Source organism: Arachis hypogaea, chromosome 16, assembly GCF_003086295.3.
Source record: "Arachis hypogaea cultivar Tifrunner chromosome 16, arahy.Tifrunner.gnm2.J5K5, whole genome shotgun sequence".
Classification (NCBI taxonomy): domain Eukaryota; kingdom Viridiplantae; phylum Streptophyta; class Magnoliopsida; order Fabales; family Fabaceae; genus Arachis; species Arachis hypogaea.
The window spans coordinates 28,715,986-28,734,622 of NC_092051.1; the positions used below are offsets into that span (position 1 = coordinate 28,715,986).

Consider the following 18,637-nt stretch of genomic DNA (forward strand, 5'->3'; position numbering starts at 1 on the left):
CCATCATCTTTTGGTCAATCAAAATTCATGAGAAACTCTCCACCACCACAGAATGATTCATGTTATTATGCTCATGGTGGGTGGGAGTATCAGGAACAGGAAACGGGGTACTTCCCAGAGTCACAAAATGGTCCATGTTTTGGTGAATTTGATCACTACTCAAGTTGTGGCTGGGAAGATCAAAACCAAAGAGATTTCACTTATTCACACCCCATTCATCAAGAGCCATCACCTCTGAATTATCCAACCTCACCTCCTAGTTTTACATATCCAAATTCTTCATCACTTGAGCATTTCTCAGCACAAAATTCCTTCTCAAATTCATACAATTCATTTCACTATCCACAAGACTCATTCCACTACACACAAGAGTCATACCACTACCAACACTCCAACCAAAGACTCTATCAGCCCACACAAAACACATACTCCCAGCCACCATATCACAGCCAAGATAATCAACCTCATCAACCCAATCCGAACCAACAATTTCAAGATCAATTAAACAGGATAGAAGGAATGATTGCAACTATGGGCAGAGATGTGGCCGATTTGAAAAGCTTTAAGGAAGAAGTGATATCCAACTTACAAAATCAAGGTGCTGCCATTCAAAAGCTAGAAGCACAAATTGGATATCTATCAAAGCAAATCCCTACCCACAATTCTTCTAGTGATACCATGGCAAACCCAAGGGAGGAATCAGAAGAACAAGAAAGGGAGAAAGTCAATCAAGGGAGATCACACTCCAATGACACAGAGAGTTGCAAAGAGGAAGGGTTCATTGAACCACAAATTCAGGAAGCTTTTGATGAACAGGATACTCCAACTGTCCAACAACAACCAAGTTCTGAGATCAAGGATGTGAAGGCAGTAGAAACAAGCACCAAAATGAGGATTGTGACCGAGAAACAAAGGACCATATCCATGAAGAAGAGAAGGTCGAAGAACAATCCAACTCCTGAGCCAACAAGCAAGTTCACTCAAGCCAATCACAAGGGAAAGCTTGCTGGAAAGAGGCATTCACAACAAGGGGCACTAACTAGCTCCTTTATCCACTTGAAGTCATTCCTCTTAACAAACTGGAGGAAGAGGAAGAAAGTCAGGAACAGCATGTCAAGCTAATGACGTTAAAGAAGCGCTTGTTGGGAGGCAACCCAACCAAAGGTAGTTTTTCTTTTCTAGTTATTTCAATAAAAGAGTTAAGTAGATTTATCTGTATTGCAAGGAGCTAAGTTTGGTGTTGCACACCAAAATAATTCAAGGGTGAATGTGAGATTCTAAGTTTGGTGTTCCACCAAAAACTTCATTAAAAGCACATTTCTACCTCAGCATGACTAGTCACTAGCTCCAACCAATCAGGGAAACTACTTAAACAATAGTTTAATTTCTAGTTCATAGTTTCTTTTTCTAGTTCATAGTTATTTTCTTAATAAAAGCACATGAGGTTTTCTGCATATGATCCAAATTGCTGCATATGGCAAGGAACTAAGTTTGGTGTTCACACACCAATCTAAGTTCAGAGGCCTACAAACATACATGCATGCTAACCAATTCTCAAAGTGCTTGGGGAACAAGCAACTTCTAATAGCTTTGCAGGAAGACAATCAATCTCATGGAAGGAATATACATCATCATCAAAGAGAACACCAAGGCTAGGAAGGATGATGAACAACAAAGAAGATGCTAAAAGGTTGTATTGTCACTTAATTGCTTGTACTTTGAATTGCTGATATTGGAAGTTTGCATGCACCCCTGCTTTAAGTTTGAGTCATTGCAGTTTTTGTTTGTCTGTTTGTTTAATTTCCAAATAAGTGATAGTCTAAGTGTCTGGATAAACTTCACTTGCTTAAATGTATGCTTGCCATGCTTGTTCTGTTTCCATAAAATAAAAGAAATGTTTGAACAAAAGTAACTCAATTCCATTTGGTAAGAAATCAAATAAGATTAAGTGGTGGTATGCATGTTTGATTGAATAGTCAGCTCACTAAGAAATAAAGTTAGAATTGTCACTTTTAGTGGAAATTAGGATGCTGTCTATGGATCTTGATGAATAAATGTCTTTGGCCATGAAAAAGAAAGAAAAAGAAGAAGAAAAAGCCACTAAAAAAGGGCAACCAAAAAGCAAAAAAATTGAGAAAATAAGCTAGGCACCAATGGTTTGAACTTCTGAGACAAATGCCTGTGGTGTTTATGTATTAAGGATATGCTTGGATGAATAGGTTCTGAGGAGTGTTTCAACACTTGGTAACTTGGGTTAACTAACCCGGGATTATCAACCAAAAGTCCATTATCAAGAGCAACCTAAATACAAAACATTTAGTCACACAAAGAGGTGCTGGGCACCAATGTCTCAAGAAGAAATGTGAACTAAAATGCCTGTAGTGGATATGTGTAGTGCACTAATAAGAAAAAGAAAATGCCAAAGGCTTGAGCAACACATGACACTGAGCAACAAGGAGCAAATAAGCTCAAAGAAAAAGAAAAACAAAGAAAAGAAACTTGCCAAGGATATGTGAATAACAAGAGGCCATAAGCAGTGTTTTAGTGGAAACATAAAAAGTGACATTCTTACCTAAGAAACAATAAAGTGATGCTGCAACAACTTTCTGCATGAACACCCCATTAATCAATGTCAATTACTTACTGATATGGCTAATGAATTTACTTTCTGTTTCATTCTTTCTTCTCAATAATTCAGAACTTGCTTGGGGACAAGCAAGGATTAAGTTTGGTGTTGTGATGCCAAGGCATCTTAGGCTAGTTTCACTAGCCTTTTTCTTTTATTTTTAGTTGTTTTATGCATTTTCTTGAGCCTTAAGTAATCATTTTGGGCCAATTAGTCATGCTTGTCTTAAATCATTCAACATGAAGATTTTGATGCAAATTCCATGAGTTTTTAGTTATATTCCTTGAATGCTATGAATGGAAGAATTCTCATGAAATTTTGCAAGACTTTGATGCAATTGTTTGGATGATTTCAGGAAAGAAGAGGCTAGGCAAGGAAGCAACAAAATCAATAAAGGAAGCTTGAATATCACATGTGGAGTTTAAGTTCCAGTTTAAGCTTAAACTGGAACTTAAACTACCAAGCCATATAATGCTGGAAATGGCGTTTAAGTTCCAGTTTAAGCCTAAACTGGAGCTTAAACGCCAGAATCATGAAGGCTAAGAAATGCTGAAACTGAAGTTTAACCTCCAGTTTAACCTTAAACTGGAGGTTAAACGCCAGAATGAGAATTCCACTCAGGAAGCATTTCCACGTTTAACCTCCAGTTTAACCTTAAACTGGAGGTTAAACGCCAGAAATGGGAAATGCACCAGGGAGCCATTTCCACGTTTAAGCTCCAGTTTAACCTTAAACTGAAGCTTAAACGTGTTCGACAATTCCACACTCCAGGGTTGCCTTCTTCCATTTCCACGTTTAAGCTTCAGTTTAACCTTAAACTGAAGCTTAAACGTGCTCGAGCTTGTGCCTCCAGGGAGTGCCAGCGTTTAAGCTCCAGTTTAAGCTTAAACTGGAGCTTAAACGTGTTATATGGAACAGCTTGACCATGCCTTCTTCAAACATAAATAACTTGAGCTACAAAACTCCAAATGAGGTGATTCAAAATGCATTGGAAAGAAGACATCTAGAGCTTTCCAAGCATATATGGCATGCATGGTGGATACTAAAAATTGAGGGAGAAAAAAGCCCCGTAATGTGCATAGAAGAGCATAGTACCAACATGCAATCAGGCCAGCTGACCTCTTCACCTTCCATGGAGTATAACTCGAGTTGTAGAGATCCAATTGAGGTGCTTCCAGTTGCGTTAGAAAGCTGACATCCATAGCTTTCTAACGAGGTATAATAGTCTATATTTGGCATCAAATTGGCAAGGTTGACAAGAGAACAAAGTGACGACTCAAGAAAGGGGGGTGCAACGTTTGAGTGTAGTTTAATGGATCATTATCCTTTTTGGATCAATTATGTCACTCTACCCTTCAAGCAAGCAAGGCCCATCAACAACACCAAATCAAGGCCACAAGAATCATCTAGAATAGTTTATTTTCATTTGATTGTAATTTGCTTTGAATTTCATTTTCATTTTGTAATTTAGGGAGCCTATTTAAAGGCCTTAGTTTCTGCATTTGACAGGGGGGATTGAAGGGGAATCCAGCCCCTGAGGGGGACTTACTTTTACCTTTTCATTTAGCTAGTTTTCATATCTTTGTAATTGAATTCAGAGCTATGACTCACTAAACCCCCTTTCATTGGGTTAGGGAGCTCTATTGTAATTCAATGAATCAATAATAGTTTTATCTTCTTCTTCAATCTTTTCTCTTGAATTTTGTTAGAAAGCTTCTCGATCTAATTCCATTGGGTAGTTGTCTTGGGAAAGAAACTACCCATAATTGGAATCCTTCGGAACCTTGGGAAAGGAATGGAGGATTCATGCTAGAGAAGCTTTCTCACAGTGAATTGGATTGGGGTTTGGATGGATATTGTGACATGTAATCCTACCAAATTGTGGTTCATGAAACTGTGTGGTATAATCAGTGATCGAGCATCATCTCTTCTTATGAACATTTAAACCAAGGGATTGGGAATTTGTTCGTTTTTAGAGAGAATTGGTGAGCCAAGGGATTGGGATCCAATCATATAAGATTGCCAGGCAAAATTCAATGAATGCATTGGTTGAGGAAGGAATAAAAATGTTTTGATTCGGAGATCTCAATATCTCCTAACACCCAATGAATTCCCCATTTCTGATCTACCACTTTCTCTTTACATTCTGCAATTAAATTCATGCAATCACCCCCATCCCTTTTAATTTCAGCAATTTAGCTTCTCGCTCTTTAATTCATGCTATTTTACATTCCGCAATTCTCATCTAAATCTTGATTCCGCTCAACTAGAACATACTTCTAATCCAAATTGCTCACTCAACCAATCCTTGTGGGATTCGACCTCACTCTATTGTGAGTTTTTACTTGACGATAACCGGTGCACTTGCCGGAAGGAATTTTGCCGATCGTGCAATTTCCTAAATCGTAGCATAACAAGTTTATGCGCATCAGATATTTTTTTTTTTGAAACAAAAGAAGCTCAACACAATAAAATGGAGTATATAAAACCAGAAAATAAAAGAAGTCTGCCTACACAATAGTTATCAATTATCTTGGCATCTCCAGTAATACCATCAACACCCACATGGACCACTGGAAGTCTATTCTTAGTAGCTCAAAAACCGTCCTACTTTGTATTTCCTCTACACTTGCTTCTTTATTCTTGAAATACTATCGTTCCGTTCTCACCAGATGTTTCAGATCACTGCAAAAAAATTCAGTCAGCCACTTCCTACTGTGCATTCCAGTCCAGCTTTCAAACAGCCCTTTCATGGTACCAGGAACCACCTAATCTGTACGAAAAGACCGCAACCAAGTGCACCACACCTGCCATGTAACCTCACACAGAAGACATAAATGATGTACAGATTCTATCTCCTTTTTACACAGAACACAGGCATTATCACTATTATCACCCCTGAACCAGATGAATTTTCTATCCGAAAATGGTAAATCTATCAACTGCATGTCCTGGACCCACTCCTTAGACTCTTCCGCTGCTGCCGGCAAACTATTCAGCCCTTTGCGATCCTCCACTTGCAATATCTCATTAAAGTCCTCCAACAAGCAGAAAGGAACCTGGCACAAACTCACAATATAGCTCAGCTCTTCCCATACCACTCGCTTCTCCTCCCTGGTATGCGCCCCATACACCAAGCAGAACGCACAATTAAAGTTCATCTTTGCTAACACTCCTTCAATGCACAACCACTTCTCCCCTTTATAACAATTACGTTTATGAAAAAACATGTCATCCCAAACTAGCAACAAACCCCCGGCCGTTCCTACAGCCTCCACAAACTCCCAACTAGCAGCACTACTTTCCCAAATTTTTGTAACATCATATTTAGTAGTTACCTCCCTCTTTGTTTCAAGCAAACCTAACATACTTAAATTAAAATTTTTCTTCAAAGACTTCACCATGCTCAATTTCCCGTCACCCCTCAACCCCCTAATATTCCAACAACTCATAATCATTTAATCAAATTTTTGTTCACCTTATTTTTATTCTTCGGACGACACCATCTCGCCTTCTCTTTCTGTTTCGCCAGCTTTCTTTTCACCGCTATTTCTTCATTCTGGGCTTGCAAGATACTCATAATATCATCTTCTTCATCGCATAAAACAGCACCCGACTCCACTGCTAACGCCCATATTTCTTCATTTTCCTTCATCTGTGCCTCCTTCAATAGCTTGGTCTCTTTTTCCCCGGACGGATGCCTCTTTTCTGTTTCTGAAGCAACCCCTGTTTCCAAAGGTGTTCCGCCGTTATCCATACCTTGGGAGTCTGCATCCGCTTCTTTGTGTCCACCCACAGGTATCACCTTTCGTCTTCCATGTTCTAGGTTCCTCATGCCAGCTTCTGAGATCCCATCAGCCACTTCCGCCCCCTCCCAGGTCATCGACGGCTGCTCCAGAGCCACACCGCAGGTTGTGTGCTCACCCACCATCAGCGCCACGATATTGTTGACACCCACCCCAGCCGTATTCATCGCAAAACCCGTCATAGTCGCCCCTGCATCACAGGTTCCAGGCTCCGCCAGTCTCCGTTCGATAGGTCTCCCCCTTCCCGTGTCGGCATCAGCTACATCCAGGGATCCTGCACGCAAAGCCGCTTCCTTCACCTCACCCTGATTCGCGACCCGCCTGCCTGCAACCCGCTCCACGTTCTCTAAGGAGTGGATCCCATCAACTCGGTTCGCCAATCGCAAGCCCAAACCAGGCCCAGCATCCTCCACTCTCTTCTGAGGCCAGCAACCATGAATACAAGGCCTGCTTTCCTTTTGTTTTAGTGTTGGGCTACCTGGTCTCAAGCCCAATTCACAATCCTCAAAGTTGGCAAGCAAAGGAGGATCGTACAAAGGATGGCCCATAGTATAAAGATCCCTTGGCCTATCAACCCCTTCAAGGATCCAACCGTCCTTGGACATATAGTCCTGTGTAACGGTTCGCTCAGAATCTGTATCTTCACTCCCACCAAATCCCTGAGAATCTGCCAATCCATGATCCTTGGCACAACTAACTGAATCTATTACAATCTTATCTCCTTTGAATTTTGAAAAATCAACGGTAGCATCATTCAACAACACCTCCTGAATGACTATTCTGTCCTTCTCAACATCGACCACCTTTGCCTCAATATCAATCAAGTCAGCCGCCGGATCACGTTGCACCACCATCTTCGTCATGCTATTACCCCCTTTCCAGAAATTCCGATCGCCGCACAGCCTGGATGGCTCTCCACCGAGCTCTCTGCCGCACAAGCCTCCAGTTCCGTCTCTGCCACAAAAACTTCAAACCCAGCATTCCCGACATTAATATGAACCCATTCTCTGATGACGTCAAACACACATGTATCAACTTGAACCCTCCCCGTCCTGAAGGATGCACCTGTCTCTGTCGGTACAGCACACCGAAGCACTTCACCCCACTGTCCACCAATCATCTTAAACGTCGCCGACGACCAGGCATGTAAAGGCACACCGCAGCACTCTAACCATACTCTTCGTGATGCACACCGATCCACCTCTTCCCACCTCGAAATCCTATGAAAAAATTGCAGCAGAGTATCCAACTTGTATGTAAAAGCCTCGTCTGCCTGCTTCACCGTATGAAAAATTAATAGCACTTTTGATACCCCGATCTCTCGAACGTCCACTACCTGAGGCATATTTTTGCACACGATGCTCTTCAAAGACTGCATGTTCGGAGGCCTCAGCGTTTTCCCTACCAAACTCCTCTCCAGCCATTCCATATTCTCATCCACTATAGGCACGTTAATCCTTTTCATACACCGACTCTCCTGTTGTATTGCTAGTGTTCCATTCCCCGTCATTTCCTCCACAGCACGGGCGGTAACCGCTTCTTTTCCATGAGGTCTTTCCTCTGACCCTCCCTCGTGACGCCGTCTTGAGACCCCATGTAACTGCCGTTCCTTCACCTGTGGTTGTCTTCTAAATTTTGCCTCTCCCACCGATAGTACTTTACCGCGTAACCTCCATTGATTCATGTCTGCGACAGCTTTCAGAGCACCCACTTTCGTCGTGTATCGGACAAAAGCAAACAGATAGATCGTTTCCAATTTTTGTTTTCTGCATAGATATACGTCGTTAATTCTTCCCGTCCATCCGAACAAGTGATACAACTCCCTCCTTGAAATATCTTCTGGCAAATTATCCACAAACACAGTAAAAGACTCATTTTCCAATCGACAATATCCTTCTCTATTCCAGACCCTCGGATCATTTGGATATGGATGCCCGATCCGAACTCTACCCCCTCGTCCGACGTTGTTCCTCATTTCAAGTCATGACCCCATAGATATTTTTTTTATTATTCTACTGTTATCTCTTCTTATTTTTCCTAATTTTAGCTTCTTCTCTACATCGTAGTTCTTCTTTTTTAGATACTCTCTTTTTTTGGTAGAATTTCTTACTTGATTGGATAATTAATTTATTCCTTTTTATCGTTCATTCTCTTCTCTATGGCATACTGTATTAATGGAGACTTAATTCACTTTTCTACTTTATGTTACTTTATTTATTCTTAATTTTGTTACTTTAATACCATTTTTATCTTATTGGTTCATAGACCAATTCTTCTTGTAATTTTCTGTAGGTACTCTTATTTTTTATTAAATTAATATGTACTTGATGTAAAAAATTTGAAATCACATGGCTATTTTAATCATTTCGCATAATATCTTAGTTTTGTTCATGTCTATCCAAACATAATACAAGACATTACATTAGTGTCTTGTCCATCGTATCCAAACATAATACACAAAAAATAATTTTTAGTGTCTCTGTCTTAGTGTCATGACCTGTCCTGTCTCCAAAAACAAACGCAGCCTTACATGCTTCTTTAGAATACCATCTGCTCAATAAATCATTTAGTTTTCCTGTTCTTTTTTTACTTTCCTATTTCAATTACTGAAAATGAACCTAAATAATGAAAATAAAATAAAATCATCCCAAAGAACAAGATAGAAAATACAACAACAGCAATTAAATGAAAATAAATACTCATTAAAATTCACTTATTTACCAATTAAATGGTTAAAAAGGTTGTCATTAACATGAGAAGCCGCTTTGGAACCGGTTGTGGCCATCATAGATTCCAACAAAAATTCCTTTGAAACCAATCTCTACATGACTGAACTCAGATTGCTCTGGTTAAACGTTCACGGAAGCATAGATATAGTGCTTACAATAATGTGGTTCCAGCTTTCTACTCCAAACCAGGGGTCATTTCTCTTCATCAAATGGTCTTTCACTCCCTACCAAAGTTCTGAAAATCGGACCAGACTGGTTGGTTCAACCGGATTAACCGAGAACCAGTCATCTAACCAGTCCGATTTATCTCCAAAATTATCCTACAAAAAGCGGTAAAAAATCGGTTGAACCGGTGGTTAACTACTGAACCGGTCAGGTTTTTGCAAGGACCGGTGGTTAACTCATCGTTTCTGCTTCTCCCCTCCTCGCTGCGTCATTTCTGCTTCTATGCTTCGAACTGTGTCTCACCGTCGTTGCTTCTCCAACGTTGCTTCTCTTCTTTGTGTGGAGTCTCACAGTCGAAGCGACTACCTTTCGTCGTGTCTCAAGTCTCTAATCTCTGTTTCAACTCTCTCAGGTCTCAAGTCTTTTCTTCTCTGCTTCAAGCCTTCAACCCTCTCAGGTCTCAAGTCTCAGTCTCTAACTTTCCCTGTTTCTATCTCCCTGACTCTATCCTTTTGAAATTTGAAATTTATTCTGAACATGCATATGATGTATATTGATTATTATGCTGAATTTTGAGATATTAATATTTTAAATTTTTATTTGAATTCAGTCCGTTCATATTGAATTAATTCTGCTGAGATTGAGTTATAAATTCAATTGTTTAATTTATTAATTCGACTGAGATTGATTTTTAAATTCAATCTGTTGTATTTGTTTTGGTGAATTATTGTTTTGCTGTTATTGATTCAAAATAAAAATATTGCCACAACTCTATATTGAATTTACTATATGGCTTCATATGATTTGGTTGAATTATGCTTGTGATTCTTAGGTTGGATACATGTTTTGGATGTTTTGGAGAGTGCTTGATTAACTTACATAAATTTACATATGGAAGAGTTAATTTTTTAATAAATTTTATTATATATTTAATTAAATTGATTTAATTATGGTTCAATCCAATTAAACCATTAAACCACTAAACTAGTTACTTAACCAGTTCAATAACCGGTCCGATTCTCATAATCTTGCTCCCTACAAAAACTTCTTGAACATTTTTTCTTTCTTAAAAAAACGGAAGAAGATCGTGGAAGCTTTGAGGTTGGTAGAGGAAGAAAATGTGAATCCCTTTGTAACTTCCTATCTAATTTTCTTCAAAAATACTATTTGTACACCAAAATCAGCTACTAAAATCAGTTACTAATGTATTTGTGTATAAAATACATATGTGGTTTAATTGATTTTTAATGTGTATTTATATTCTAACATATATTTTATATTGGTAGCTAATTTTGGTGAGTGATTTTTGTCTATGTTTGATTGGAAGGAAAGAAATAAAGAGGAAGGAAATAGAAAAGAAAGAAAGAAAAGGAAAGAAATTGAGTGAATTTTTATTTTCTTTAGATGTGTTTGGATGAAAGAAAAATAAGAAGGAAAGAAATATTATAAAAAGACAATTTTACCTTTATATTATAAATTATATAGAAAAAAGTAAAGAGATAATATTGGAAGTAGAGAGAGAGATTTAGTTTTCTCTCCATTTTCTTTCCATTGTTGGAAGGAAAAGAAATTGGTGGGTCCACCAATATTTTCCATCCATTTTCCTTCCTCTCTCATTTCTCTTCTCAATACAAGGAAAAATAACTATTTTCCTTCCTAAAACCCTAAACCCTAAACCAAAACTCACCGAGTATTAGACTAAGTTTTTGCTCGAATTTTTTATTTTAATAAATAAATTAATTATAATAATTACTGAAATATATAATTTAAAAAATATTTACCAAAATAAATACTCTTCTCATATTTCGTTTATACTGTAAACGAGATAATTTTGTACGTATCTCATTTACAATGTAAACGAGATATGTGTATTTTTTAATTTTCGTATATCTCGTTTACCGTGTAAACAAGATACATGCAAAATTATCTCGTTTACAGTGTAAATGAGATATATGCATTTATAAATAATTAAATAAAATTTTTGAAAATAATAAAAAATAGGGGTAAGTATTATTTTGGTCCTTAACGTTGAGGGTCGGAATCGAAACCGTCCCCATAGTAATTTTTTATTTAGAATTATCCTTAACGTTTTTTTCGTATTAAAATCGTCCTTTTTATTAAAAATTTTATTAAAAAACACGATTTTAATACAAAAAAAATGTTAAGGATGATTATAAATAAAAAATTACGATGAGGACGGTTTCGATTCTAGCCATCAACGTTAGGGACCAAAACAATGCTTATCTCTAAAAAATATTAATAATATAAATTAGATCAAACTTTAAAAAATAGAATGTTTCAAATAATAGAGAAGATGGACGATTTTAAATAATAGGGAAGATAAACCGTCCATTTTAAATGATAGGAAAGATGGACTGTCTATTTAAAATAAACACGTTAACACGTTTACGTAAAAGCACATAAGTGCACCATTAAACTGTCCACTATTAATACGATTACCTTTTCTAACTACCCACTATTAATACTATTATTTTTAACCTACAAAATTTTTAAATTTTTCATGTACACTATTGAGTATTAATTTTTAAATTCAAATTATATATATTTCAAATTTTCTTTGTTACATATGAGTACTAGTATTAAACCCGTGCGATGCATGGGCTTATATTTAAATTTGACATGTTAAATTAAAAATAATATTTTATAATTATAAATTTTTTGAGTTTAGTATAACACGATTATCGTCATTATATAATAAATGTACTGAATATGCTATTTTATCTTTATTCAAAGTAAAAAGCAAATAGAAGAGTTTAAAGTCTATAATATTCTTGAACCATAAGGAGGGAGACATAAAAAAATAAGAACATATATAACTGTAATAATAGCATGTCAGTTTTATACTAAATTTTATATCAAGAGACTAATAAAATTTTATCGACAACCTAGTATCTTACTAACTTCATTAGAAAAGCAATTGGCATATGATGTTGTGCTCTTTGTTACACATTTCATCTCAAATCTAAAAACAGAGTTATAGATAAATTTGTTATATCTATAGTAAATATTTATACAAAAGTGTAAATCATAACATGCTATTAAAATGAAAATAATATTATTCTTACCTAAATATTATTAAAAACTTCTTTGAACACGACATTTGTTGTTGATGACTTTGGATTGCCATTTTCATCTAGAATTAAAACCCTGAGGCCACTACGACTCTTAACTCTTGACAAAGCAACATAAAGTTGTCTATGAGTGAACACTGATTTTGGCAAGTAAAGTCCTACATGTGATAATGATTGACCCTGACTCTTGTTAATGGTCATTGCAAAGCATACAGTTAATGGAAATTATCTCCGTTGAAGCTTAAATGGCAACCCTGAATTTGAAGGGATCAAGTTCATTCTTGGAATGTACACTTTATCTCCAATATTTTTACCAGTCACCGTCACTCCAATTACGTTGCTGCCAAGTTCATTAACTATTAATCTTGTCCCGTTGCATAAACCTGAAGTTCATTAACTATTAATCTTTTCCATCCCTAGAAAGATTGTCAAGACAAAATCGTTTACCTTCTCGACACTCTCAAGCGTGGGTGCAAGAATTACCCTACTCTGAAAATACCTGTAATCTGACATGTTTTACAACAAATTTGGATATGCAAAGTCTACCAAATGAAAGAGATGATCATTAGTAGTTGTAATCAATAGATCATCTGAAATTTCAATTTCTGATTCATCACCAACAACAGAACCAATATTTCCATTTCCAACATCAAGTATCCAATTAGCAAATCTCTTCATTTCACCTTCATCTTGATCTGAAGAAGACATTAGAAGCCTCATGTTCGTTTGCAGTTTCAGAACCTTACAAAACGACCATAGATGGGATGAGTTAATAGTTGATGTCAATATATCGTGTCTACTCCCTTTTCGGAATCACCAGAAGTATCTGTCTAAAATTACCTCCTAGAACAACAACCTTACCACCAAATGGTTGATGTGTCTTATGTTCATCGGTAACTGACATAAGATCCCTGAGCGTCCGATCAAGTGCTTTAAAGCACATTTTATTGAGCATTGGAGCTTCATCCCAAATTATTAAGCTACTTTGGATGAGCAGCTCATCATTCAAACTGCCATGCTTGATATTGCAAGTAGATACATTAGTAATTGTAATGGGTATTGAAAATCTAGAATGAGCCGTTCTGCCACCAGGTAGGAGTAAAGACGCAATTCTACTGAATGCGACATTTAAAACAATCTTTCCTCTAGATCGAATAGCAGAAGAAAGTCCATTCCAAATAAATGTCTTACCACACCTACCATACCCATAAAGGAAGTAAAAACCACCAGAGTCTATAATAACAGCATTGAGTATCTCATTGAATACTAACCTTTTCTCATGAGTCATCTTTTGTTCCGTATATAAGTTTGTATGAGTCAACTCATTTGTGTCATATGCTAACTCCTCCTCTATTAGCTTATTCTGAAAAAGGCGAACATCAAACATCTCAGGATATGGCATTGATTGATAGTCTCTTAAAGATCTCGCATTCCTGTTGAGTATCTTCTCAATCTCAATAAGGCGGAGATTTTTCAATTCGTCATCAGTCATGTTTAGTCCTAGCAAAAGCACATGGTGGTTTTATGAAATATTTAATAAGTAATTTCAAAATAAAATTATTAATATTATTAATAAAAATAATAATAATAAGAGAATACAATCTTGATATAAAAAAAGACATAGTAAAATACCTTGATTTTTCAAAGTTTTTCTCCTCTCATATAGTATTCCATCAGCTAATAATGTCCAAGTTGCATTCTAAACACGCTCTGGGTTGCTAATGCTGTTAGATATCAGTAGTATCGCAAATAATTTTCTCAATTGATGACCAGATGCAAGTTCAGCTACCTCATTAATAGCTGTAATGAATTCCCTATCATCGCACAGTAGTCCCATGGAATAGCAAGCATTTTGGAAGCTAGAATATGTAATTCCATTAACTGTCCTAATAGACTCATATGTTGTGCAACCTCTCTAAACAGCTAACAAAATTCTCATATAATAAATATCACATGTACCCGATGGAACAGTTTAACCTCCCGATAGAATACCCTCTTTTGCGTGGATGTCATTCCCTTGCTTCTCTATCATAAACAAATTGATTTGAAAACTCAGCATATGTCAAAATTTGACCTGATTCAAATTTTTTATTGGCCTCCATCCATGCTAAGAACATAGTACATTTTTTTCTTCTTCTTTCATGATTTTCTCAAGATCATCATCGTCTTTAAAGATGATATTTTGCTCTCCAGAAAATGAAAGGTTAATCTCATCACTGAAGGACAATCTAATTCTATTTGTGTACTCCAATGAATCTATAATAATTATATAGCATATACCAAAGATTATTTTTAATAGACCAATTGAAAAATTAAATGTTTGGTCTTTAAGTAATAAAAACATATTAACATACGCTTACTTTGTAACTGGTCGATATTGTTTGATATTTGTTGAAGCTCTTGTTGACTTGTTTGATGACATGGGCTATCATATGCTTCACATGTGATACCCGAATTACTAATACTATTAATATTGGCACATTATTTTTTTTCACCTACAGAGTGTGGATTAGTAGTTGGAGACCTTGGTTGATATGATGTTGGGTTATTACCTAATAAGATAATTCGAGACATTAGTTTTGAACAAATTTTCTGTTAAAGTTTATAATTGAATAAATGGTAGGAAAATCAAAGTACATAAAGTGAATGCATATTCACATAAGAAAGTTTCAAAAAAATTCATCCAAAAATCAATCTGTATTGATGCTGCTATTTATAATGTCCGACAATACCGATTCAAAATGCACACCATTGAAACTATCACTCGGATTTCCTGTAATTTTTTATAAACAAATTTAGTAAAATATTACGAAAATAATATAAACTAATAATTTATTACTTGTTAATAGCTAAATAATGTATAGAAAATATTGTATTTTATGGGATTTTATTTGGCTAAAATACCCATGACCCACCACGCATATTTGCTCCTTCTTCTTTGTTCCTATTCCATCAAAAATTCTAAATCAATCATTATGTTTTGTTATATATTTAAGGTAAAGTACTAAATTGGTCTCCTATGTTTGGGCGTAATTCTGTTTTGGTCCTTAAAGTTTAAAGTGTTCTATTTGAATCCAAAAAAGTTTCATTTAGCATCAATTTAGTCCTACAGTGAGGTCAAAATTAAATAATTAACAAAATGTCCTACATAACAACAGTACAAGAACAAAATCGATAATCTGGAGAACAAGTACAAGTTCCAGAGGCATAAAATCAACCATTGATGCATCAATACATTTATTTATTATTTTTTTATAATATAAATAAAATATTTTCTATAAAACTAAAGAAAATGATAAATAAATGTATTGATGCATCAATGGTTGATTTTGTGCCTCTGGAGCTTGTACTTGTTCTCCAGATTATCAATTTTGTTCTTGTACTGTTGTTATGTAGGATATTTTGTTAATTATTTAATTTTGACGTCACTGTGGGACTAAATTGATGCTAAATGAAACTTTTTTAGATTCAAATAGAACACTTTAAACCTTAAGGACCAAAACAGAATTACGCCCAAACATAGGGGACCAATTTAATATTTTACCCTATATATTTATATCCATGTAGTTCTCATTTTCTCTTTATTTTTTTTCTAACCATTTCACCAACTATCCTATTTGAATTCAACCTCCTCACTCCTCACTCCGCTGCATCTCTAAAAAGGCGGCTTTAATTTTCTTTTCATTCTCATTTATTTAGTTACGTAAATATATTTTATGAAAATAATATATATTTTTTCACAAAAGTTTCTTTTTTCAAATAAATATAAGTTTAATGAAATTCAATTAATAGTTAAAATCTTTTTTTTATTTCTTTAAATAAAAAAATTGAAAATGAATAGCTTATAATTAAAAAGAGAGAAAAATATGAAAGTACCTCTATTGTTGTATAGAGACAATCTAAAAAATAACAATGTAAATGGAGTAAAGAGAAAATTTATAAATGTGACAAATAAAAAAATTAAATTTAAAAATCGAAACGGTTAAGAAGTCACTTAATTAAAAATTAGTATCAGAATTTCAAATTTTAAATTTTTAATTAGAGTTTACTAATTAGCTAGTACAAATTTTAAATTTTTAAATAAAATTTTCTAATTAAACGTTCGTTGTTTATCAGGAATATAAGAATTTGTTAATTTAAAAATGATTTTATTAGTTTCGTCATAAATAGTGGCAATCCTATTATTTGTCGATAAAAATAAATAAAATTAAATACAATCTAAAAATTAATAACCTTATAAATTACTTATAAATTACGTAAATTTAGAAAAAATATTTAAAAAGAGAAAAAATAAAAATACTTCTATTGTGCAGAAATAATTTAAAAGATGACAATATAAATTGAGTAAAGAGAAAATTTATAAATGTGGCAAGTAAAAAAATTTAAATTTAAAAATCGAAACAGTTAAGAAGTCACTTAATCTTTATAGTAATACAAATGGGGAGCTCATATACTAATGTGGCGCTCATACGTTGAGTCTGGGAGTTTATTTGCTTAGGTTGTTATTTTCAAAATTTAAATTATTTATTTGGGTTGTTATATTTAGGTTGTTATTTTTTAAATTTTAAATTTTTTTATTTAGGTTGTTATTTTTTAAATCTTAGATTATTGTACTTAGGTTGTTATTTTTTAAATTTTAACAGTATTTTTTAAAAATTTCTTGATTCTTTTTAGCACTATTTTTTAAATATTTTTAGATTTTTCAAAAATTGCAGCTACATACGTAAATTTAAATATATTTACATTAATTTAGAATTTTAAAAGTTGTTAATATATTTATTTACTTTATCTGCAAATTTAATTCAAATTTAAATTAAAGTCAATCAAATTTAAAGAATTTTAGCTATGAGTCAACTATAAAAGTCTAAGTTATGAGATATATGTAGCACCACAATTCAAAGTACATCAAACCCCTTTCTTTACATACATCCAAAATCTAAAATTTTTCTACTTATTCCAATGGATGGTATTCACAAAATCGCAGAAATCAAACCTACAATCAACAATTTGTGTGTACGTATACGAGTGATACGGTTATAGACACTACCAAGTTACAGTAATTCTTCATTGCCATACTCAATTGAGATGGTTTGGCTCGATGAAGACGTGAGTTTTCTACTAATATTTTTTTATTTTATTTTAAATTTATATTATTTATATTTTAAATTTGTTTGTTTATCCCCATCTAATTATTCTTTGATTTTTGTTTATCAATTCTAGGGAGGAAAAATACACGACTCGGTTAAGAGGGTTCTTGTGTCTCGATTCGTGACAAGGAGGCAAAATAAGTTTTGGGAAAGAGTTGTGTAGAGATATTTGATCCACTCCTATTGGTAAGTTCTAACCAATATTTATTTCTAAAAACATTAGTGAAGATATTTTTAATGTTAATTTTAATATTATTTATTATTAATATATTATGTAATACCATGCAGAAAGGAGATTTATCGGATACACCTACACTTTTACTCAACCTAATTGATAAGACCTTCCTCTTCATCATTGAAGTTTAAATATCTGATAATCCACATTTTTCACCTTTTTATAAAGTTAAGAAGATGACTGATAATGTGAACCTCATAAATAAATTCAAAAAGGCTCACCCTATTTAAATTGTGAGTACAATTACTTTCTATTAAAAAGCATTTTATTTTTCTCTTCCTTGGTCATTAGTAGTATCTAATTTATAAATAATAATTAATAACTAATTATAATTTTAGGATGTTGACTACACCGGTGGTTTGCTTCTAACTTCAAAGGCTTCCTCAATCATTGAAAGGGAGAAAGTAGAAGGTGTTAAGGTATTTGTTCAAAAAATGAATTTTTTGTTTGTTTGTTTTCTCAAAGTTAGATCTTTATTTTATTAAAAAATATTATTGAGATAAAATCAAAGGTGAGAAGGAAGTCTTTAATTTAACGTAGTATTTTGTACAGAATTTGTTGCTTGAATTCTCCAATGAAATTGCAGACAATGATGAATCCGAAGTATTAAAAAATACTATTACACCAACCAAGCGACTATCCTCGGAGTCGGAAGATTCGAAGGTACAAGGAGATACCCCAACTTGCAAGAAGATCAAGATTGAGAATGAAACTTGAGAATTTGGATGCACATGTTTTAGAATCCCTTTTAGAGTATATCTAATAGAATAATGTCAAGCATATATTTGTTTTGGTGAAAAAATTATCTTTTCTTAAGTTGTTATTTTTTTTTTGGTT

General features: G+C 34.4%; 1 protein-coding gene across 1 annotated transcript; it reads right to left on the reverse strand.

The window, feature by feature from the left end:
• Positions 1–12,643: 12,643 nt before the first annotated feature.
• Positions 12,644–13,910, reverse strand: LOC140180080 (uncharacterized). The gene is made up of 2 exons (XM_072220476.1): positions 13,259–13,910; positions 12,644–12,801 (listed from the first exon to the last, which is right to left on the reverse strand). The coding sequence occupies exons 1-2, from the start codon at positions 13,908–13,910 to the stop codon at positions 12,644–12,646; spliced, it is 810 nt and encodes a 269-aa protein (XP_072076577.1).
• Between the last annotated feature and the right edge of the window lie 4,727 nt (positions 13,911–18,637).

Bases quoted from the DNA above. Each gene is read 5' to 3' on its own strand.
- LOC140180080 (XM_072220476.1), bottom strand. From the start codon at position 13,910: ATGACTGATGACGAATTGAAAAATCTCCGCCTTATTGAGATTGAGAAG. The intron at 12,802-13,258 runs GTAATTTTAGAC...AATGAACTTCAG, and splicing joins TAAGGTTGTTGTTCTAGGAG to GTTTATGCAACGGGACAAGA.